Raw genomic sequence first — 25,862 nt, forward strand, 5'->3', positions numbered from 1 at the left:
TTTTTTTATCTTATTCAGCTCCTCCTTCGATGCCGACTTGATCTCGTCAATCGGAGCGTAGCGTCGTCCTTTCATGGGCCTCTTCAATTTCGGGAACAAGAAAAAGTCATAAAGGGCCAGATCTGGGGAATATGGTGGCTGTGGCATCATTATTGTGTTGTTTTGGCCAAAGTCGCCTTTTTCGGTCTTGGTTCGGACGGCAGATTCCATTGAGATGATTGAGCTTTGGTTTCCACGTCATAACCATAAACCCACGATTCGTCACTCGTTATGATCCTCTGGAGCAAATTTGGGTCGTCGCGGACAGAGTCCAACATCTCATTAGCAATGTTCATGCGATGCTGCTTTTGGTCGAAATTGAGCAGTTTTGGTACGAATTTTGCGTCGATCTGTCTCATGCCCAAATCATTGAAAAAAATCGACTGGCACGAGCCAATCGATATGTCTAGGTCCTCAGCAACTTCTCTAACGTTGATTCGACGATTGGCCAATACCATTTTCTTCACTTCATCCATTTTTTCGTCTGAAATTCGTTGTTGAAGTGCTCGGGCGTCCGGCACGCCGGCAAGTTTTTCGTCGTTCACATCTTCTCGGCCTTCTGAGAACATTTTGTACCACCGATAAACGTTGCTTTGGTCCAAAGTAGCTTCTCCATATGACACAGTCAACATTCGGAATGCATCCGCGCACTTAATTTCGTTTTCCACGCAAAATTTGATACAGGTTCTTCGATCCATCTTTTTGAATAGGTAAAAATCAAAGACGAGCCGAAACACGTGCAAGCAAAGGAGCTGTCAACAATTAACTGAACATTCCAAATGGCCGAACTCGTACGCAATGCATGCGAACAAAAGCAAAAATAACGAAACTTTTTTCTGTACGCGTTGCAAAATTTGTCACAGAATTTATAGTAGGAAAATATTAATTTTTCTCTAACAAAACAGTTCATTGAAATAAATCTCAGCAGCTCCGCTGGTCACATGTGCATCAAAAGGGAGAACTCTTCCGAGTTAGAAATGGTAAACATAAAGAAGCATAGCTTCACGTTAGGGATCTACGACTGCTTGACACGAGTTCGGTCGTAAGGAAAACGAAGAGTTATTCGGAATTGTATTTCGGGGGTTAATGAAACATTTTTTAAAAAAAGGAGGTTAAAAAACTGCTAGCTGTCTCCCGAGAATGTCAAAACAAAAAAACAAAAACTATACTAATCCTATTCACAAGCAATAAAAATCCAGTTAATGCCAGTTGAATGAAAAATAAATGAAAATAAAAAGATGTTCGCAATTATCGAATTACTTGGATTTGTATCTCGAAATTTACACTTTTACTTTCACGACACATTTTCTCACATACCTTACCGGCTGGCGAATGCCAATTTAAATGCTATCATTTCAATGCGCACATACACACGCAAACGCGATCATATGCGTACGGGCAAGCCTGTGCACCAGAGATACGGCGACTTTTATCGCTCATTCATCAGCTGGACAATCACAATCTCGTTTTATGGGTATTTGTAAAAATGTTAAAGTTTTTTTATGATGCAAATTGAATGTATCGCTTTGTTGTGCGTGACAAATTCGTTCACATGCACATTTTTATTGTATATGCCATCTATATACCTGTACATCCGCAATAAACGTTTCAAACTGCATTGAAATACTTGAGTCTATAGTAAATTTTGATTTAATTTAAATTTGATTTTCTTTTTACCGTTTTGGTTGGCATTGTGCATTGTATTGTGCATGCAAGCATTTAGCGGCATTTGCTGATACTTTTTTAATCTATGTGATCTAGTTTTGAATTAAAAAGATAACTGCCAATTTTCAATTTCCCAATCGTTGTTGTTACTGAAATTGTGTAAACTACAATAAAAATCTGCTTACCTTCACTTTTTCGCCACAATAACAACAAGAGTGAAAATAACTCATACTAAAATAGCGTACGTACGCTAAACAACAACACAGCACTCAGCGTATTCTTCACACCTGTCCGGACACTCTACTACTTCCATATACTGTCATTCCGTCAACAGCTGGTTGTGCCTACCACTGAAAGCCAGTGTACTATTGCTATGTATTTTTATTTAAATTTTATCACTTTTTTGAATGTTGTTAATTGCGGTCATTGATTTTGTGGTTCAGTATCGCCGTTCCAACACGAATATGATTGAAGCATCTGCTATTCACTTTCTTTTACAGCAATATCAATGAAATTTGTTGTAATTTTTTTGCCATCTCTCAAGTCAGTGGTAGGCAATAGCATTGAAAATATACTGGCATGCAATAAATAGCGGAACAAAATAAAATGAGTTCTATTTCGGCTTTCGCTCTCAGGATATGTTAAGCAAATGTTAATGTTCAAAGTGCATGTTAATGTTCAAAGCTCATGTTAATGTTAAAATATATGTTAATATTAACCTTAAATGTTAATAGAATATTAAGCCTATTGAAGTCGCACTGATCATATTTGTAGCTCTCATTCACAAGGAAATAAAAGATGTCTGACAGGAAAAGTTTGAACTCATTGCGAGGGGGCATCATACAGCATCTTCAGATCCAGCAATGAGCAAATTTTAAACGAATGGCCAGCAATGCGCAATATCTCCAAGACTTTTACTTAACCGAGTTAATTGTAGTTAAGGGGTAATATGCAGTTAGAAGGCCGAAAAAAGCGAAGTTTCCAGAATTTTTTCTGGGAAAACTTTAAAATTTATTGATCTAAAAATTTGGGCACATATTATGTTATGTTTTAGCTGTATTTTAAGACTAAGTATTTGTAAAAATATTTATTTAGAAAAGAGCTACAGCTGATCTCCTGGAGCTCCTCTCAAAAAAGTCGTTTTGCGGTGACCACTATATCTCTGAACTGGATCCTCTGAAATTAAAAAAACAAACATATTTCCTTAAAGTAATGCTAAATCCAGTAATTCAGAAGCTCGCGTTAAAATTTGAGACTAACCGGTTTAGGCGTTTCGAGTAATGTTCGTCGCCGACTTTGAGAACAGCATTTTGAGAAAAACGCATTTAAAGTTTGAAAAGCACTATTAAGCACCCTGAAACGTCTTTTCAAATTTGCGTGTAACTTCGAGAATATTCACTAGAACGATATTAAATTTTCTGTGTGTATTCTTAAATATATGTACATTAAGAAAAAAATCGATTTTTGAAAATTCTAACTGTATATAACCCCTTACAGGAAAAATGCACACTCATATTTACCATGAATTTGAAGAGGCTAAAGACAGTATGAAGCACTTTTTAATTTAGCTAAATAAACAAATTTCGTGAATACTCAAATAGAAAAAAAGACATAGATGATTTGAACAGTGTTGAAGGTGTGTAAGGAGATGGGCTGCACGTGGGCCAACCGCATATGCTATGTCATTGAATATTCACGGTAAAGCCAAAATCTGATGTAGACGGCTTATCCTCGTATCTTTTGAAAAACTGCTCTGCAATTGCCCATCCACTTTTATTAACATTCAACAAATCCCTTGAACGGGGAAAGTTCACAAATGACTGGAAAATAACAACCATTAATGCGGTATTTAAAAGTAGATAGCAATAAGAAAATTTCCAACTATAGCCAAATCGTCAAATTATTTACGGTTTCAAAATTTTTGAGCATATAGTGAAAGATAACATTTATTTTGCAGTTAATCGTTTAATCTCTGTAGACCAACACAGTTTCATTAAAGTTGGATCTACTGCTTCTAATTTTGCAGTCTTCTCTGAATATTGTTAGCAGCTTTCCAAAAAAAAAGTTCAAGTTTCAAAAGCATTTGATAAAGTTAACCACATATGTAGTTAAAATTTCCTAATTGAACGCTTTAGGATTTCATTCCACTCTTTTAAAATGGATTAAATCCCACCTCTCCTCTCGGAAATGTGTTTTTAATGTTGATGGTTCGTCGTATATTTCTTTTATTATGTCCTCTGGTGTACCACAGGGAAGTATACTGAGTCCCGCAATTTTTATAATTTTTGCTAATGACATTTGTAATTGTTTTAATAAAGCAGATTTCCTTTTGCACACTGTTGATTTAAAGATATATCCGGAAGTACAGCGGACTCTATAAAACTTCAATCTGATCTATTATATATAACGTCGTTGCTTGGCGTAAAAGAAATAAGTTAAATTTAAAAGTCAAAAAATTGTATACCCATTTTTACCACATTGGTGGTTCTAGTTTATTCAATCGAAGTGAAATTATTGATTCTGGTGACATTTCATTCTAAATTCTGTTTTGCAAAGTCATATTCTGTACTTGCTTTTATTCGACGTTTTAGTTCAGACTTTGTTGATCCATATACGCTAAAGTTGCGTTCTTGTGCGTTCGAAGCTGGAATACGCCGTGTTGTCACATTAGTAGGCCTGAACGTGTCCAGCAAGCTTTTATGTGTTATGCTTTGCGTTCCTTCAATTTCACTGATGCAATTCCAACCTAAAAAAGTCAGTGCTTGTTTATTAATCTAAAACACTAGATATTAGAAGGACTATTCTCTCCCTCTCCAACACTTTCGTCTTGGATTTGATAAGGGGGCCATCATAAATTTGATGCAACTTAAAAAAAACATTTGAGGTCTTTCAATAATTTCCCATTAAATCGTTTCCCATTGATTCTATGGAATTTCACCACAAACAATGGCAATCTACAGTAATATTTAAGTGTGTAAATGGGCGGTGAAATAATTGGATATGAGCATTATTAAATGCAGCTCAAAACCACCAAGCCGCCAATGGGAATCAACGGAAATAATGTTAAGCAAATACTGCTGCTACTGTAAATATTGGAGCTGCATGTAAGCTGCGCTGCCGGCAGAGATGAATGAAAATAATAAGAATTAGGAAGAAAAGACTTCGTGTATGCCTACATATGTATGTAAATATTTAAATATTGCTGAGCAGTTGTAATGGGATTGGGTAGTAGTCGCATGAATGAATAAATACAGAAAATAATATAATAATAAAAACCAAATGGAGACGAAAAGAAGTGACTCAGAAGAAGTGAAGTAAAAAATGAAAGTGAACACACAAAAGCGCCGATACCACCGCAGACGAATTACACGAGTACTTATGTACGTATGCGTGTGTAGGTATTAACAGGTGCGTATGTATAATAGCAGATGATACGATGGAGAGACAGCAGAGCCGGCATTCAATTTGCTACTCACTAACGGTGCTTGCTAATGGCTCAACGGTCAGATAATTAATGGAATCTAAACTAAGGAATTTGTAGTTCATTTAGCGAACAGTTTGCTTGCGTTTAAAATATATTAAATAGCAAATATTTGATAACTTTCTTTTTTGTAAGTAAATAAATGCTTTTTTCTAAAGCAGCGCAGCTCAAAAAACTACGAAGCGAAAGAGCGCGAACCACAGTAATGTATGTACCATATGTATTAAGAACTAAATTTTTATTAACCATGCACGAAGAAACTATTTAGAACTATTTTCCCCCTACACCACTAATGTCGAATCGAATCGACTAACACAGTTTATAATTCCGTTGTACAGCTTTCCTCTCACTTTGACGAACGCTTTCAAATTTCGTGTAATCTCAGTTGCCGATGTTATCGTGTTGTAAGCAGTCATATCATTACGGAAAGTGTTATTCTTTTGCTGTTACGAAGGTTATGTTAGACGATTCAACTAATAATTAACATTTACGTAACATTCAGTCTTCCTTTTAACAGCACTTTGTTCTCGAGTTGGAGGTAAAGAGCTGTTTTTTTGTGCTTTTAGTATTTAAGGTCGGAAAATGAGTTTCGAAAAAACTTAACAGACGAGCAATAAAAACATGTGTGGAGAGCACAAAATTGAAGTCTGCAACAATTGTTTTTAATACTAAATTTACGAAATTAACCAATTTAACTAATTTAAAATTGATCTTCTCTATATTTATAAAACTGAAATATCATTTGTTAAATACAAATGTTGGCATTTAGTTACAATACATAATGAAATATAAGTAAATTTAGGTTAATAACCTCTGTCTGCGACCCCTGACTGACAAAACTATCCAATAAACAAATCGGCTGTTCACTAATCCGCTCAAGAACCGTTTGTCACACTACGATTTAATCTCAATTAACTGCGCCGTCTGTCTAGGCTATAAGTGACACATCAGTAGAGAATTTAAAAACTATTCTTTCTGATGATGAGGTGATTTTGAAGACATTCACGCTTTGCAACGAGCTTGCATTTAACAAAGAGCCAAAAAACGGATAAGAAAACTGCGATTGACGGCACATGTTTCCAATGAGCCTATCTTTACATTGATGGATGAAGTGTCCAGAGGCGTCTTAACCAAGCCCAGCACCAGTTTTTTGAGTACTTGTATTCAAAAGTTTTAACTGTATAACTATTCGGCACTGTGACAGCTATTTGGAAAATACATTTCGATTAATTTCTTATATATGTGTGCAGAAAATACACAAGACCACCAACAACCAAACAAAAAATTCAAAATTCAACGCAATTTTCCAGCCGTGTGAAACTTTTATTTATTATACCAAAATTCAATGATGCCCTATGCTCTAATAGGATCTAAAGGGGTTAAAAATTAAAATCAACTTCAATGAGCTTTACAACTTCATGCACAAAAATGTTCTAAAGATTATGATTAAAACGTGTGAAATTTTGATGAAGATTTGTAGAATTTTTTTTTTTGGGTAATCGTAGAAATTTAAAAAAGGCGAGATAGAGATAGGTTAGAATAAAAACAAAGATAGCTAGTTCTGAGCTAGTAGGTTAGGTTAGGTTAGGTTGAAACGGTTGTCCTGTGGGACACACTCAGGCTCATAGCTCATTGTGATGCCGCGTGGGGAGCTTGTCCCTATTTCTCCTAAAACCAGTGTGTGTTTTTCAAAAATTTTAAAATATCTCTGATTTCTATAGAACTGAGGTCTTCTAACTCATTAAAAAATTGTCTACCCAGAATAGTAAACCTGCGTCTGGATAGAGCAGGGCAGTGGCACAGTAGGTGCGAGATTGTCTCTTCCTCGTCTTCATCTAGACAACTTCTACAGAAATCATGTGTTTGCACACCCATCCTTTGGGCGTGTCTACCTATTAGGCAGTACCCCGTTATGACTGAGATCAATGTGCTAAGGCTGTGTTTATTTTGGCTAAGCAGAGATTCTGTGTGTTTAGCATTTAGAGTCGGCCACAGTTGACGGGCGACTTTGCAGGTGGCTTCATTACGCCATCTTTAGTTTGCTTTCTTTACAATTTCTTCAAGGATGAGTAGCTTACATGTTTGTAAGGGTATCCCTATGTCATTATCTATGTGCTCGTCAGACAATTTAGTGCCAAGTCTTGCTAGTTCATCGGCTCTACAGTTACCCTCAATGTCGCGATGGCCAGGAACCCATGTTACCTTTAGGTGAAATGACTCAGCCATCTCGTTAAGAGATGTGCGGCATTTCATGGCTACCTTGGAGGTTGTCGACTGTTTTGTGAGGGATTTTATCGCCGCTTGGCTATCAGTGAAAATGTAGATATCATTTCCGGATATCGCATCACACTGTATCAGTGTCGCGGCTTTTATTATTGCCATCAGTTCAGCCTGAAAGACACTACAGTAGTCGGGGAGCCGAAAACTGAAGGAGATCCCCAGATGCTCGGAATATACACCTCCGCCCACCCTGCCCTCGAGCTTTGAGCCATCTGTGTATACATGGATGGACTCGCCCTGTCTCACGACGTCCCGTTTCCACTCTTCCCTTGAGGGTAGGAGGGTCGTAAACGATGTAATGGCAAGTATAGGCGGGAATGCATAGTCCACCAGTCCGGGAAGCCCCAAAGTGTTAGCCAGGATTTTACCGTGACCATAATCCGTGTTTGACCACTTGTTTAGAGTGTTCAGCCTTATTGCCGCACTGCGTGCGTTATATATTGCCTAGATCTAGATCTGAGCTAGTAAGAAATCTGAAAATATCCTCCAATTTGAGAGAATGAGTATTACAAATTTTCATGGCATCCGAACCCAATTCATAGCAAAAAATTCATAGCTTACTCTAGCAAAGGCAGGACACTCACAGAGAAAATGCTCAGTACTATTTGCCGGCTCCTCTAAGCATGACAGTCAAATCGAGTGCTCAGTGACTTCAACAACTGCATTGGTTGTGTCCTGTAGTAAAGCCGACCATCAACCGAACGTCTTTTCTACCAAGCTTTAAAAGAAAGTTCTACAGTTTTATGTTCGCGCTTGCCACAAAACACTATGCAGTTCTGCAGCGTTCTGGACGGAACCATAGCCCTTTTTGTAAAGTGCATACATAAACGCTGATCCACTTCATGATTCCTATCCAAATGATACCAATTAATGGCTCTTGCTCCTGTAGGGTGCGCGCTGATCCAGAGTTGGTCAATTCATCAGCAATTTCATTCCCTTGAACTCCGCAGTGTCTGGAACTCAACTCCGTCTTGCAACAGAATTACGCTTTTTCCTACATCCTTTGCTTTGCGTTCTCCAGAGGGTTCGGTGCAGTCTGATTGTCGCTAAAGACTCCAATCAAACTGTGGGCATTAGTGGATGACCGTTGCTCCTACTCTTGTATGAGTTGTGCGTTTTGATGTTTTTCAAAAATGGAGGAACCAACAGTTTTATGCCGCTCCCGATGATATACATACAGATGGTTTTTAATGAGGATCTTTTTCATGACAGAAATACACCCGGAAGTTTGCCATTGTCTGCCGCAGAGCGACCGCCATTAGAAAAAAATTGTTCTATAAATTGGTATTTCATGCACAGAGATTCGACCCTGTGCATTTCTGAATGGTAGTCACGCACCAGCTAATTCAGCTATGGCGGCCGCATTATTTTTATCAGACGCAACCATTTTGCTGCCGGTTTCATTTTTTGGTGCTATATTTTCCGGCATATAAAATGTTTAGCTTTACATATATACCCGCTTGTACATATGTATGTAGTATTCATTATGTAACAATTTTGTTGCCGTTTGTCCACTTACAGCCTATTTCAAAGTACCTCACACATATCTTTTATATTAATTTACAAAATTTAATTGCATGTAATTATTGTCTCAAATGCTGGTAATGCCTGTAATGTGAGTTTGAAAAACAAACCAACACGCGCACTTAAAAGAAAAGTTGGAAAACTAGTTCGTTTTTAAATAGCAACGGCAAAGAAAGTAAACCATCAGCTCCATCGCTAACGGCAGCGCAACGGTAACAGCTTTGTAATTTTCTATATTATTTACAAGCACTAAAGTACCTGCCGCCGCCAGCCACACCACACCACACCATCCATCCACCTTCCACGTTCCACCTTCCCCATTGATACGCTTGTTCGCTCACACGCCTCGCTCACGTTGCCTGACACGCGGAATCAATGAGTGATTTTGATTTCTTCGCTGATGATGACGCATGCGCATGTGCAGCGTTGGAAAATGAAATGCCTGTCTTGATTAACCGTTACTAATAACACGATGTAATGCGATTCGATTCGCATCGGCGCCGCGGCCGGCGAGTAGCCGCATTTACGTTGCGTTTGAAATGCATTTGTAAATTGCATTCAAAGCGATAATTTTAATTTTTGTGTTACTGTGCCAGAGTCGGGCAGGCGCAAGCGCTGAGTATGCGGACAGACAGTCTTAAGCAGGGGAAGTGGTTGGCGGAGCGGACATGCAGCTTGTAGTGACGTTTCGGATGTGTTCGATTCGAAAGTGGTTTCGATTTTATATACAAACATCTTTCTTTTCTTCTTTCTTCTGTCGCCTTTCTTCTTCCATCCACCAATCAATTGCACAGCAGTACTTGTTGTGGTCTGATAATAATTGCTTTCGTAGTTGTTACATATATTGTAAATTTTAGTTAATTTGCGATTGCGGTATATGATTGAAAGCGCGGGCAGTTATTTTTGCAATTCCTTTTTTTGGTTTTTTTTTTGTACGCCTGGTGATTTCTTCGCATCTTTTAGTAGAGTTTTACTTTGCTTTTGTTTTCATGTTGATTTGTTTTTGTTTTTTTTTTTTGACACCAGCCAGTCTATCGAAATTGGTATGTTGCATGTCTACTTATTTTTATTAGTTTTTTTTTTCAATTGTACGTACAGCTACTTTGCGGTCAACAAAAATGTCTTGTTTTTTATAGTTTTTAAAAGAAAAAGTGAAAAGTGAAAACGCATATTTACCACTTTGGAAGTAGTGGATTTGACGCTGACCGGCTCTACTTGCCACACAGCAGAAGCACATAAAATTGCCACAAAAACAGTTATTTTCAATGACGGTTAAGTAGTGCATTTCTACGCGAATTTCGTATAAATCAAAACCGCAAATTTGTTTACAAGAAAAAGGAGATTGGCGCAGGTAAGGATTTTCAATGAGAAAATACTTCGTGAAAACGATAAAAATAGTCGATGCAAAACGAAAAAGTCATAATTAGCGCTGTTTTTTATAACACATGGGCTGAAAAGTCCCGGGCCTAATAAAGAAAACACATTTTTTAGCTCTATTCATTTAGCGTAGTGTTCATCCAGAATAACGCAATCATTCCAGCGCCGCTCTAACATTTCAATACCACTTTTGTAGAACGATTTATCTTTTGCCTCAAAATAGGCCTCAGTGTCAGCAATAACCTTTTCATTCAAGCGAAATTTCTTACCGGCGAGCAAATTTTTGAGGTCTGCGAACCTGCTAGTAGTCGCGGGGAGCAATAGTGGTTGTGGGAGCAATTCGAAGCTCAATTCTTGTTGTCTTACCACTGCTCAGAATCATCAACACGTTCTTGTTTTTGGTCAACAGTTAGCAAACGCGCCATCCACTTTGAACAGAGCTTTCTCATAGTCAAATGCTCAAGCTATATAAAGCCCGCACGTTCTTTTGATGTTTTTGCGGTGTCAGCTAACTCACGTAACTTCACTTTTCGATCATTCAAAACGATTTTGTGGATTTTTGTGATGTTTTCTGGTGTTGCCGCCTCGTTTGAACGCCCACTGCGTTGTGCTTCCTTTCGGCTGATAAAATGTGTTCCTTGTGGTGTTTCTTTAACTCGATCAGTCGAAAAAAAATCACAGGGAGCCACATCCGGTGATTTCGATGACTGTTGGATTTGCATTGGCATTCGTTTCGTTGTTAGTCAAAAATGCACGGATGATGATGGTACTCTACGACGGAGCGTTATCATGGCGCGAAATAGGATTTTGCCATAATCCTATCTTTTTGGCGAATTGCTTCACGTAAACGTCTCATAACGCCCAACTACTTCTATATTAACTAAGCTGATCTGACCTTCTGGTAAAAATGCATGGTGTGCCATACAGTTTTAATCCATAAAAACTATAAGCATCGCTTTCTTTTTTAACTGAAAACGTTGTAGTGTTTTTTGTCTTGGTTCGTTCGGAGTTCCCCACTCAGTCGCCTGGCTTGCGTGTCGTATACATAAACCTACGTCTCGTTTTGACTAATTATGCGTTTAATTAATGTTGGGACATATTCAGCCTGAGAAACCATGTCTGTGGCGATATCAACAGTGTCCCATTTTTGCACGAAATTCAGGTCATTTGTGATCAACTTTATCAGTTTTCGATGTTGACGGCCCGTCACTACGTCCATCATCCCCGATGAGGAGTGTATTTCTGCCATGAAAAAGCTCCACTTAGAAACTAGTTGCTATTCGAAGTCGGCTTAAAACGGTCGGTCCCTCCATTTGTGAAACAAAAACCTAGTGGAAGTGCACGTGGAAATTATTTATTTTTCATCATAGCCGAAGCAGTTTCCCAAAATTTCAAAGGTTTTCGCACCATTGAATCTATTTTTAATGCAAAATTTAATACAAACTCGTTGTTGCATATTCAAAACCGTTTTTCCAAACTGTAAAAAATAAAATTAAAAATCGAAAACATGTGCAGGGGTAGATTTACTCAAGGCAACGTAACTTTTAAAAATGTCAAGTAATGACAATAAACGACGATTTTGGTACAATTGTTAAAAAGAAATCTGGCAACCTAACAAAGAAAAATAGAACTTAAACCAGTGTCTAGAGCGGCACCTGATGATTGTTGCGTGAAATTGTTGATCAAGGAAGTATTTCATTTGAATAAGTAATCAAAATAAATATGTCCTTGACTGCTCCTCTATACGGAGGCTCCAAGCTGTATGTCGCCTACACGCAAATATCCATAAATCTTTCGTAGAAACTCGCTCTTACACAGTCTAAGGGCCGTCTCATCGGATGTCGCCCTTGTGCAAGTTTTGGGTCAATGGATAGGACGGAAGTGATAAGGAACTTATGATAGATGGAGTTTTTTTTTTTCAAGCGATGACTTTGCAACTCAATTATCTACTTCATACAAAATAGCACTGCTGGCGAGAAAAATTCTTCATTGGATTTCGAAGCTAATTTTATTATTGGTATTAATGCCGGTTCACTCCAAGTAAACCGAGTGACAGTGACGAAGGTAACGAGTTCGTGGATGGATTGAATATTTGTTGTGAAGTCCAGATACTAACCTGCCTTGTGGAGCTATGCATGCCTATTATATAATACATAGTAGGTGAGCTGCTAAGTTCGCGCTGTTTGTCAATAGATGCCGCTAGCAGTGTGTGCTAGTCGATTCTAGCGTAACCTAAACATCATAAACCAAGCTTAGACATATGGTAAACAAACTGCTTTGACACATTAGTGATTTTGTTTTGGTATCATATACTTTTGGTTTTGTGAAAATGTCTGATTTTGTGCCGAATAATCGTCACTTGCGGGAAGTGTTGATTTTCCTCTTTCATCCGAAAAAAACGGCGGCTGAAGCGCATCGAGAGCTACAAAAAGTTTATGGAGATGCTGCTTTAAGTGAAACAATGTGCCGAGATTGGTTCCGTCGCTTCAAAGACGGTGATTTTAATGTTGACGACCGTCCGAATGAAGGAAGGCCAAAAACATCCCTCAATGAGGATCCGTGTCAAACGCAAGAAGAGCTTGTCTCACTATTAGGGGTTACCCGCCAATCCATTTCCAAGTGATTGCATGTTTTGGGAATGATTCAGAAACAGGGGGCTTGGGTTCCTTATGCGTTAAAACCAAGGGATGTTGAAGGTCGTTTTTTCGCCTGTGAACCACTTCAAGCGGCAAAAAAGGAAGGGGTTTCTTCATCGCATCGTGACGGGTGATGAAAAATGGATTCATTACAGCAATCCAAAGAAAAGAAAGTCATGGGGATGCCCGGTTATGCTTCTATGTCGTCGCCTCGGCCGAATATTCACGCTGCGAAGGTGATATTTATTATGAACTGTTAAAACCAAGCGAAACCATTACTGGGGATCGGTATCGACTTCAATTGATGCGATTGAGCCGAGCACTGCGCGAGAAGCGGCGGCAATACGCGGAGAGGCATGGAAAAGTGATTATACAGCATGACAACGCTCGGCCTCACGTTGCCAAACCCGTTAAAACCTACCTGGAAACACTGAAATGGGAAATTCTACCCCACCCTCTATATTCTCCGGGTGTTGCGCCATCCGATTATCACCTGTTCCGATCGATGGTACATGGTCTAGCTGACCAGCAGTTCCATTCATACGAAGACATCAAATAATGGCCTGATCCGTGGATAGCCTCAAAAGATGAACAGTTTTACCGCGACGGTACACGAGATCTACCAGAAAGATGGGAAAAAGTAGTAGCCAGCGATGGGCAATACTTTCATTGATTCACTTGTAACCATTTTTTCAGAATAAAGTTGTATTTTCAAAAAAAACACCGAGAACTTAGTTGCACACCTAATATAATTATTTTTAAATAGTATTAAATAGTTTTTTCTATAGTCAGCAAGAATTTTCTTCATTTGGCTAAATAAATACCATAAATAAATGTAAATACAAAATACCATACAAAGAAAAATCCTTAAAACACTTACATGTTTTGATAAAATTTGTTGCTTTGAAAACATGGTCATATTTCATTGCACGTCACTGTTTCAGCCATATTTATAGTACATGTTTGGGAATCCGAAATACCACCTCAAACAATGAAATCAATGCTCTTGTCGGTTACCGTTATCAGTTACTGCTCACCTCAAGGGCAACTCATTAAATGTATGCCAGCAATCAGTAATCGGACAAACAACAGATCGATACACACCTGAACGTACACAAACACAAAGACATACACGTACACAAATTCACATGTATGTGTGCAACCGATCAACAGATCAACTGAGGTTGAAAACTGTTCTTCAGTGAATTGCGGCACGTAAACTAAAACGATAAATGTGGCTGCAATAAGCAAATAAAGAACAACAACAACGGCAAAAACAAAAAAACACCAAAATGCCCAAACTAAAGTAAAAGTACAAAAACGCGAAAAAATGTGTATTGCTGGAAGGTAGCCAAAGATCAGTGAAGATCAAGTTTGAATTACGCCAATAACCCAAAAACAAATGCCTGTGCAAACAAAGCGTGCATGCGAATGCGACTGCAACAGGAAGACAAGCAAATGCAAAAAATATTACACACATACACAAAGCTAATAAACACATACATACGTACGTACTTGTAAATAAAAACAAAACGAAAAGTTTGAAAGCCTACTCAAAGGTAGACTGTTGGTAGGGGCTGAAAAAAAACAAAAAAAAATGCGCCAACGATATTCGCACTGTTGGAAAACCGAGCATAAAAGTGATGCAAAGGAAAGAAGAAAACTTAAACGAAAAATAATTCGTGACCCATAACCGAAACAATTTGTAAAGTTACAAATGCGCCGCACAAACGCAAGATCGCATAATGGCCCGTTGCGCGAACAGCTAATAAAAGGCCATAGAATGTCAAGAGTGGTGAATGCAAAGTAAAGTCGGTGCTGTTGAATAAGTATTTATGCACTGCAACGCTTACAAGTATTAAAGTACGCAATCGGCACGATCGTCATAACAATTCTTAAATGATGATGATGATCGTGTTGCTGAAAAATAAACAAATGTGAGCGTTCCAGCGGAAAAGGAGAAAGGATTCCACTACAAAATGCCACTAAACTTGGATGGTCTTCAAAATTGAAAAAAACCAAAAAACAAAAACCGTACAAAGCAAAGGCGGCGAGTAAAAAGCGACCGCAACAAGTGAGTTCCTGTTTGTTATTGTTGCTGTACTCGTGCTTTTTACAACAAATTGAGGGTTTAAATTTCAATCAGCGCATACAAAAACTACCTGTACAGCGGCCGACTGGCACAGTCATGATACTTCTTCATATACATAACATACAGTACAAACTTACATTGTTTTTGTTTTTGTTTATGTACTTAGCGCAAATTTTTTGGAAAATAGTAGCTTAACCGCAAGGCTGTGCAGAAATAAAGATGTCTCGTCGGTTGTACGCTTTAGGGCAACACGTAAATTCAAATTTTCGAATTGTTATGCAGACACACATGTATATGTATGTGTGTATATATGCAGTGAAGGACTTAAGTCTGCATACAGCAGCGTATTTTCCTATTTCCCAGGAGGAATACAATAATTAAAAAACAAAAATTATGATGTAGATTTTTTTAGAATTTATAATTATTCATGAATTAATAAAAATTAAATTATTTAACTTCCTTTACAACAAAAAAAAATTAACAAAACAACAAAAAGAAACGGTGTGACAAAAGTTTACATGCAGTTCAATTAGCTTAAGAAAGCACATGAATTCATTTTAAAACTATTTCTTTCTTTTTTTTAGTCGGGACAACTAGCAAGTGCAGCATTCAGACATGAATTAAGTCCGTTGAACTACACTTGGATTCCCTTTGAATTTTTTTTAAATCTACCCGATCTCCGAAGAAATCTTGTGCTGCCAAGAAGCCAAGATGGTCGTTTCTTGCCAAAGACCTCAAGCCTGATTCAAGCTAAGGCGGTGCTGACGCACAGAAAGTGGTTCGCCGTCTCATCCTCTTCTCCACATGCTGGGCAGAGTGCACTGTCTGAGATGCCCACCTTTTCCATGTGCTTCGCCCATAGAAAGTGGCCCGTCATCAGTCCAACTAGCTGCCTACAGTTCTTTGTGCTTAATAACAGTAGGATCTGCGACAGTCGGTCGGACATAACAGGTTACATCAGTTTTGTCCAACTGTCTCTGTCTCTCAACCTACCAAGCTTGCTTGTGGGTTGAAGTAACCCATTTGCTAACCGTGGCTTTGATGGCTGCAGAAGGCAGTGACAGAACGGGCTCCGGGCCAAAGAAGTTGGCCTCAGTTAGAGTCTCGTTACCCGCGAGACCCACGTTACTCGGACACATATATAGGTATATGCCTCTCCATCTGTTTTCCACAACAAAGTTCATCGCTTCTTGAACAGCATACACCTCCGCTTGAAACATAGATGGCCTTCAAGGTCTTCCTTGGACGAAAACATCAAGCGGTGGTAAACTAACCAGAGCATCTAATGCCGGGCCTGAAGTAGTCGGAAAAACTCCTGTGCAACAGATGGCCACAGTGCGTTGTAGTCTCGATAAAGCCCTCATGACTCCCACGATAGAGGCCATCCAGACTCATCCAGACCACTGATGTATAGGTGATAATAGGTCTTATCATAGCCGTGTAGATCTATAGATTCTTGCTAGGAGAAAGACCCCACGTTTTCTCAAAGACAGCCTTGCACTACCAGTAGGCTGCTAGAGCTTTGGATGTCTCATCAAGCTTCATCAGTTACTATACTTTGCCGATTTTTTCTCTCTAAAAGTTCCCAATTTGCTCTATCGGATTTAAATTAGTGCAGTATGCTTGGGGTAATTATCTAACACCCAACCTTGCCTAACACCCAAGCATTCTACTCAAAGCCTCAACTGTTATTCCCATGAGTTTTTATATTTATATTGGTCCATAGTACCTTTCATAAAGGTCATCTTTCCAACGCCAGATGCAGCTATAGCTGCCCAAACCCTTACGCTACCTCCGCCGTACTTGATAGTAGATATCAAACTTTTCATTTTCATATCCGTATTTCTTCTTCTCCATATTTTAGTCCGACCATCATTTCGAATTATATTGAACTTTGATAACTTTAGACCAGAAATTCGTTCCCTTGCCAATATGTGCTCGTGCAAACTCAAGCCGAAGGCGACGCGACGCGAATCAGAGGCCTTTTACGTGGTGTCCTGCTGAAATACCGCTATTATTAAGATATCTTTTAAAAGTTCTTGAACACTTTTTCCGGATATCTTGGCGATATGTTGGACAAATTTCGGAACACTAATTCCCGGATTCCCTTTAATATGGAGCTTACATCTTTTGTGGACAGCTTCTTTGAGCGGCCGGTTCGCTTTTATTTTCATACGAATTATCACATGTATGTATGTATGTAATACCAACGACGATTTATCAAATGAAATTCTCGAATAACAGTACTTTACAGCTACTTTTTCAACACTTGCTTTGCTTGAGTGAACCAAATCAGATGGATGTATGTGGACTTTTGGCATACCAATTTTTTTATTTTTTTTTTTTATTTTATAAAGCAAGTGAAATAATTTAATTTTTGTATATTTATGAATAAATATGAATTCTGAAAAACTCCATTAACAGGGTTTTTCAATTATTGTATACCTTCTGGGAAATAATAAAATATTGTAGACTTAAGTCCTCTGTTTTCCGCACACCTTATCCATTTTCTTAAGCCAATAGAAGGCAGGTGCTATTCAATTTGGTCCTTCCACCGGATACGACCGCCAATTACAGTTTCAAACCCCTTCTTCGTCGGAGCAGTCCTTCAATACGGAGGACATGACCCAGCCACCTTAATCGCTGCAGGGTAACTCGTTTGACTATGCCAATATCTCCGTAAATACAGCGCGTGGTTCTGTCGAATGCAGTAACCGTCATCTACGCGAGTAGGGCCAAAAATCTTGCGAAGTACTTTCCCCTCGAAAACTCCAAGTGTGGGTGCATTTGATAGTTTGACTGTCCAGGAGGCTTCAGCGCCATAGGGAAGCACCGGTATGACGAGCGTCTTGTAGAGTGTTGGTTTCGTTCGTCAAGAGAGGACTTTACTACTCAATTGCTCACTAGCCCAAAGTAGCACCTGTTGGCAAGAGATATCCTTCGCTAGATTTCAAGGCTAACATCGTTGTTGCTGGTAATAGCGGAGCCAAGATAAATTAAGTCCTTGATCACATAGGATTTATAGTTGCTAACTTGGATCTTTGGTTCAAGGCGCCGCAACTCTCTGCAGGACGCCCACATATTCTTGGTTTTGCCCTCGTTTATCGTCAGACCCAATCGTATGAACTCCTTTTCAATAGCCGTAAAAGCGGCGCCGACATCCCACTTGGTATGAGCGATGATGTCGATGCCATCAGCAAGAGCAGCAAGAAGCTGGACACTTTTATAGAAAAAGGTTCCATTTCATTCTACCACCGCTCTGCAAACCACACTCTTCATAATAAAGTTGACAATGGGTCACGTTGTCTGAAGCCTCGCACGGTATCAAACGGTTCGGAGAGGTCCTTTCCTACCTCGACAGAGCTTTGTGTGTTACTTAACTTCACTCTGCTATGCTATATAGTTGGTCCCGAATCGGGCTATTAAAGGGTGCCTTGTAGTTGTCGAATAGATGGTGTGTCTTAACTTGGTCCTCATGGTTCTTCTCCAGGACCTGCCACAGGGTGAATATTTGGTCGACGGTGGAGTGACAAGATCTGAAACCGCGATGGTATGGCCCAATTAGGGATGGGGGTAGGGTGTCAGTTAAAAAGGTAGGTGCCTCCGATATAAACTAAAATGTCCAAACCGTTTTTCTACGAAACCACAAAAGATAATATAATGAAATTTTATACGGGATCCCTACAAAATACTGTATATCAAAATTCTTTTCGTACGAAATACTGTAAATTAACGTAACAAAATTCTGCAGTGACAAAATTCTGTATTTACAGAATTCTGTATTTACAAAATTCTGTACTGTCTTAAAAAAATTCTGTACTGACGAAATTCTGTATTAACAAAATTCTGCATTGAAAAAATTTTGTATTGACAAAAGTCAACAAAAAAAGGAGTTCTACGCAAAAATACGGTGGATTGCGTAGCCGGAGTTGGACTGATGAGGGTTATTTTTTTGAAGCGCGGCCGAAGGCCGCCCACGTCAAAAGGTGTTCTACGCAAAAATACGGTGGATTCTATCGAAACTGAAGAAAAAAAGTGCGCACTTTTTTTATAAAATTTGTTGAACTTCTTATCATTTACTTACAGCATTTCGTCAATACAGAATTTTGTCAATACAGCATTTCGGCAATACAGAATTTTGAAATACAGAATTTTGTATACAGCATTTTGTAAACAGAATATTGTATCATACAGCATTACGTACCCAACCAATTTTTTACAGTTACACAAATTGCCAATACATATCTTATGTCCTCCTATGCAAACTTAAACCTTCACATAGCTTTTCTTTGGATAAAGCCCAACGCTTACGCTACTTCCTTTCTTCCGAGCCTTCTTCTTATTTCCTTTACAATGGTATCACACAGGACGAATTTTTGATTTTCGATCAAGTGTGCCCTCTCTATGGGAAACCATTTCAACCTTACCTAACCTGCAGTGAGACCTGTTATTGATCGAATTTTCCCCCGCGGGCACAAGTTAGTATAGATATTTTTTTAAACTTATTCAAGTATTACAAATACAAGAAATACCAAATCTTGTGCTTCAAATTCTATATTAGAAGATTTAATAAAAAATCAAGATGATTTCCTATTATTGGGGGCAAAAAAAAAAATGCTACAGTAATTTTTAAACTCAACCCCAACTTGTAGAGGTGAATGATAATAATAATTAATTCCTAATTTTTTGATCTAATTTTATGTAACTACACTGGGCATTACTCACAACTGCCAGCCATGCAGCTCCATTTCAATGCCCAAAAGCACTAAACCTAATTCCCGCCAGCAGAAACCTAATTTATTGAAATTTCACGGAACACCTCAATTATTTGTAACTCAAATCGCACCACAAGTCCACCCACTAATTAGCAACAAATTTTCCAAAAATGCAGCCTGCCTGACTGCTAATGGGCCAATGGATGGCTGGTTGACCACCGGCGCTTATATGCCGTCCCAAAAGACTCACACACATGCACAAGTACTTCCTAACAGTAAATTGAATTTATTTACAAATTTTAGCAGCTGACAGTATTTTAATTGCGCTCATCCATTTGGAGTCACTGCGATGTGAACTACAACAGCTACTTACTGCACCTGCTTCCCCACTTTCGCTATCTTTCCTCGGTGGCAGCCGCACTGCGTGCAGCCTTGATTACTTAATTAAATGCCAACAATCACGGTGCATTAAGTGCAGTCGGCGAGTCAGTCGTCAGTCGCAGTGGAGTAAGGCACCTCTAACAGCAGGCGCAACAACAAATAACGCCTACAACTACTTACATATTGGTGTTGTTGCTGGAGATGAGTGAGCGTTTGAACCGTTTGCCAACTAATACAAATACAAACAGCGACGCTGTGCCATTGTTGGTGGTGATGCGCTGTGAGGTGGTGCATGGTTTTGTGGTCTGGAGTTGTGTGGCGAACCCATGTATGTGCTTTCAAATACATACATACATACATACATACATACATACATGCACAACAAACCGTATCAACTTTAATCAATCAGTAACAAAACACCACGCGCCGCACGCTGCCAACAACAATGCAGTGCACCTACAAAGAGTCAAATAACAATTGCTGCCACGAGGCATTATTGCAACTATAGGCGGTGCATAACAGAGCAGAACGAAGTGTATGAATGTTTGTGTGCACACACATCTACACATAGGTTTGCTCGAGTTGCGTGGGTAACTGGATATCGCCTGGCAGCCGCAACGATCACCATTGTTGCCAACAATAAATTATGCCACAACAAGCAAGCAATTGCAACGATTTCACAGCACTTAAAGCGGCAGCCAGCTGAAACAACAACAACAATGTGAATATGTGTGGCAACATGCAACCAAAATGCCGCCAACTGCAACTAGTTGCCGTGTGGCGTTTGGCGTGTGGTGTGTGGTGTGTGGCATGCGGCATGCGGTATGCGGCAAACGATTGTGAAATGCGAGCAACGCGCCGCGGCCATAAAAAGTTCAACGCAGTCAAAATGTAACGCCAACATCGGCACTTATGTTAGCACAGCAACGGCGACCGAGACCCTCGCCTTGGGTGTGCGTGTGTGTGTGCTTTTTTTGCCGCATGACGATAGTAATATTTATAAGCTTGCCATAAAACTACACAGTATTATTGGTATGGTTGTTATAGTAGTTGTGCCCATGCCTTGCATTTGTTGCATACGCTGTTGGCAGTGGGTGCATGCAGCAAAAATCATTATTCTGCGGCACTCAGCTACTTAAAGTACACAGAGTGCGCTTGACTCGCCACATATGCGCACATGTGGGTGTGTGTGTGTGTGTGTGTATGGGCGTCTGTGGAAAATTGAAATGAATCGTTTTAAATTCTATACCAAATTAAACGTATTCATTTGCCTAGTGAATGTGGCATGCAACGTGCGCGCACTGTAACCATACACACAGGCACACCTACACGAACCCATACACGCGCTCTGCGCACTCTACTTTTTCGTCACACTGCACACGTCTGCTCGCATTCACATAATCAGCACTTCGGGTGCTGGCAACCCCAACTGCTTAGTTGCTACTCCGTCTAAGTAACTTCTCATTCACTTCACTGCAGTTTCCTTCAAAGTGGGTTAAGATCATTAAAATTCGTTGCAATTTCAAGTATTCAGCTTGGTTGCTATTATTTTTGCTGTTGTGCTTTGTTGTTGCTATAAATAGTTGCTGGTTAGTAGGTGAATGTTGCAACAATGAAATGCCAGAGCTAAGGGATGGGCAGTGATGAGGGGTAAGGGTGAGTACACTTAAGTATGCACTCATTAAACTCAATGGGAATTCACTGCTAACTGTCTGCTTGGCAAATTAGCTACATAATAGTCGCTTCTGACAGCCACTTGTAGGCACATAAATACACACATACACAAATATATAAATACGCATCAGTGCATCAGTGCATATTTTACGTAATTTCATGGGAAATATGTACGTACTAAGGTAAATACACTATTCAGGTTGTCCAAGTGGCAGCTACGCCTCCGTCCAGCAACATAAGACCACACCAGTGCCCTGTTCTCGAAATTTTTCTTTAAATGAACTAAATAGCATACATCCTAGAGATGCCGTGCGGCAGTCACGAGATTTCGGTATTTTTTAAATCCCGAAAATTGCGGGATTGTTTCTCGGGATTTGTAGTTTCTTGCGAAGCATATGAATTGGAGGCAGAAAAATACCTTTTTATAGTAAAAACAGCAACATTGACATTGACTTTTTAGCAAACATGGATATGTTTCAACGATTTTGTTTTCGTTTCTGTTTTAATACAAAAAACAATGCATACGAGTACATATTGGGTTGGGGAATAAATTCGTATCCTTTTTACCGAAGACTTTTATTTCAACAAAAGCAATAATTATATCAATAAGTTAATCAATTATATTTTCGCCGTTGCTGTTTACAACCTCTTCCCACCTCTCGACCAATTTGTTGATGCCGTTCCGTCAAAAATCGCCTGGTCTGGTGTGAAGGAAGTTGTTAAGCCAGTTTTTAAGTTCTTTGTTATCGAAGAATACACCCTTCAAATGGCTTGGTAGGTAGCGAAAAAAACAGTAATCGGTCGGTGCGAAGTCCGGAGAATACGGCGGATGCTGAAGGACCTCCCATTGGAACTCTTGGAGTGCGGCTTTGACGACTTTAATGACTTATGCAACATGGGGCCTGGCGTTGCCGTGAAGGAGTATGGTTTGGCCATTCGATCAGGTTTTTTCAGTCGAATAGCCTCATTCACGCGGTGTAGCTGGGCAATGCAGAGCTGCTTGTTGACCGAGGCATTCTTTTCGAGCATTTCCCAATGCACCATGCCCTCCCAGTCCCACCAAATACATGCCATGATCTTCTTTGGGAGAAGATCCGGCTTGGTGTATCTTTGGAGTATTTTGGTGTATCTTCTGGAGCCCCCCACTCCTTTATCTACTTCAAATTGAGGTATAGCCACCATTTCTCATCTCACGTGACGATTCGGTACAAAAAGTACTGTTTGCTGTTCTGCGTGTTGCTCGATGGCGAGAGAGATGCTGAGAAGCATTTTGAAGGCAACTTTCTTTGTTTTTTTTTGTTGAGCTCGTGAGGCAACCAGCCTCCCAATTTTTCGGTAACTCCTATTGAATGGAGATGATTGAGAATCGTTTTATGATCGCAGTTCATTTTTTCCACCAATTCCTGACTGTTTTGTCGATCGTTCTCCTTCACTCGAATTTAGAAGGTATTCCGCTGCGGGACGTGTCATCGACATTAGAGTCGCCTTTTTTTAATCTTTGCAAACCATTTACGTGCTGTAGACTCGCCTATGATTTGTGGATACGCCACAAATGTCCCGGACTGCTTCGGCGGCTTTTTGATCTCGATGAAGAGCAGATGTCGAAAATGTTGTTTTCTGTCTCCTGGATATTTCATTTCTAAGCCTCAAAACTAATAAAAAATTAAATAACTCAAAAATATAACAAACATGGTTTTGTAGAGCACAAAGAGTTCTATCGAATAAATACTAACCCTTTGCCAAACAGCAAACAAATAATTGTAAAATTTAAGAAAATATAAAAATGCTATGCACTTATTCCCAAACCCAATATTTTCACATAAATTTGTTTGAACCTTTGTTGAATATTTTCGGTTTCTAGTTCTCATGACTCGTTTGCATTTATTGTGCCATAAGTTCTTTTTCTGAGGAAAAGAAGATAAGCCAGGACTTAAAATATTTATTGACTACATAAATGATTTAATTTCACAGTTGAGGGTGCATTACATTTGGACTACCAATAAACAGTACATATTTTACTCATAAGGCAAAGCAAAAAAATATTTTTCCTGCATTTTTTTCCAGTAATCAGTAAAAGTTTACTTGCATTGCAAAATAAAAATCAATATCAGTAAAAAATTATATTTACTGCATTTTTATTGCTATAGCAAAGTGCCCATCTATGGAATAAATCAAAGCCCGTTGCACATAAATTGAGAAAACATACCTTGAACGAGAAAACATACTTTTTTTCTAAAACTTCTAAAAATTGTGAAAGAAAATTTGATGACTTGAAAACTTAGATTTTTATGGTTTCTATGGTTTTGCGAAAAAGCTCTTGGAACGATTCAACAGTCCGCTAGAAACCTAAGTGGCTCAGTAATAAAGGGTGGTTAAATTTCAAGGGCCGATGTTGAATGTAAACGACACCTAAACGTTAAGTTCATTCTGCATTTTATTTGACATTTTTTTAATCTTAGACTAACTCAATTCGAACTATGGAAAGATACACAATTGAGCAACGCGTTAAAGTTATTCAGGCTTATTATGAAAACGGGCGTTCAAATCAAAATGCATATCGCGCACTTCGTGATTTTTTCCGTCAACTTAATCGTCCTCAGTGGATTCGTCAATAAGCAGAATTGCCTGATTTGGGCGAATGATAATCCAAGAGTGATTGCCGAAAAACCAATGCACCCACAAAGAGTGACTGTTTGGTGCGGTTTATGGGCCGGCGGCATCATTGGCCCGTATTTTTTCCAAAATGAGGCCGATCAGGCAGTTAATGTGAATAGTGTTCGCTATCGTGAGATGATAACGAATTTTTATGGCCCGAATTGGAAGATATGGATATGGACGATATGTGCTTTCAACAGGACGGTGCCACTTGTCACACAGCTAACGAAACAATGGCTCTTTTGCACGAAAAATTTGATGGCCGAATAATCTCACGTCGCGGCGATGTCAATTGGCCACCAAGATCATGTGATTTGGCACCGTTGGACTTCTTTCTTTGGGGTTATTTGAAAGAAAAGGTGTACGTGATAAGCCAGCATTAATTCAAGACCTAAAGGATGAGATAATTCGGCACATTATCAGCATAGAACCTCAATTATGCCTCAGCGTCATCGAAAATTTGGAAAATTGGATGGAGGTGTGCCGCCGAGGCCTTGGCGGCTATTTGGCCAATACTTTGTTTCATACATAATTGAGCCATACTAATATTTTCATAATAAAGAGAAATAACAATAATTTTCTAAAAAGGTTGAGTTTTATTCAAAATCAACACCGGCCCTTGAAACTTAACCACTCCTTACTATTGTAATTAATTTGAAATTTTGTATCTGGGCACTTTTTACTCTTCACTGTTGGGCTTAAGCAAATTTTCAATGCATTCTGCCCAAACTGACTTATTTCGTGTATTATCATCTCTATAGATTTGTATGAAAAGTTCTTTTTAACAACATAGATATTTTTACGTAGATACTTTTAAATCTTCCTGATATTTCTATACCAACGAATTTATGTAAACGCACATTTTCACCTTTCCCAGATTATTATTTTTAATTATTATTATTTTTGTTTATTTTCAGATTCAACAACATAGCGCACAGCTCCAAAATGTGGAGCCCACAAAAAGGTCCTACACGATTGTGGGACCTTAGGCTTAGTCATATATTTATTTTACCTTTAATGGTGAGTCCGATATTTATACGCAAATATATTTTTGTAAGTCTGGAAAATTTGATTGTCAATAATAAAAAAATGGTAAAAGTAAAAAGTTAAAGAAAAACTGGCTACAAGGAACAGCACAAAGATTCTCATTAAAAGGTTAGGGGTAGTCAGAGGCACGAAAAAATGATGATTTTAACATTAATACATAATGTTTCGACTTTAGCAAAATTTCAAAAAAAATATTAATAACTGTAAAAGTTATCGCTGCTTGTGTGGAGCACGTTTCTCACGAAGTCTCTTGCGGTGATCATCACAAGTCCTTGGAGATGCATCTAAAATCAATC

The 25,862-nt window shown here is 38.9% G+C and overlaps 1 protein-coding gene across 1 annotated transcript in view; it reads left to right on the forward strand.

The window, feature by feature from the left end:
• Positions 1-25,862, forward strand: part of LOC129238687 (uncharacterized) — an 85,053-nt gene that overhangs the window by 34,336 nt on the left and 24,855 nt on the right. Inside the window, exon 3 of the mRNA XM_054873804.1 lies at positions 25,437-25,539. Coding sequence (XP_054729779.1) covers positions 25,465-25,539 — 75 coding nt within the window. The 5' untranslated portion in view covers positions 25,437-25,464. The remainder of the gene's footprint in view (positions 1-25,436; positions 25,540-25,862) is intronic.

The sequence above is a fragment of the Anastrepha obliqua genome, chromosome 2 (genome assembly GCF_027943255.1).
Source record: "Anastrepha obliqua isolate idAnaObli1 chromosome 2, idAnaObli1_1.0, whole genome shotgun sequence".
NCBI lineage: Eukaryota > Metazoa > Arthropoda > Insecta > Diptera > Tephritidae > Anastrepha > Anastrepha obliqua.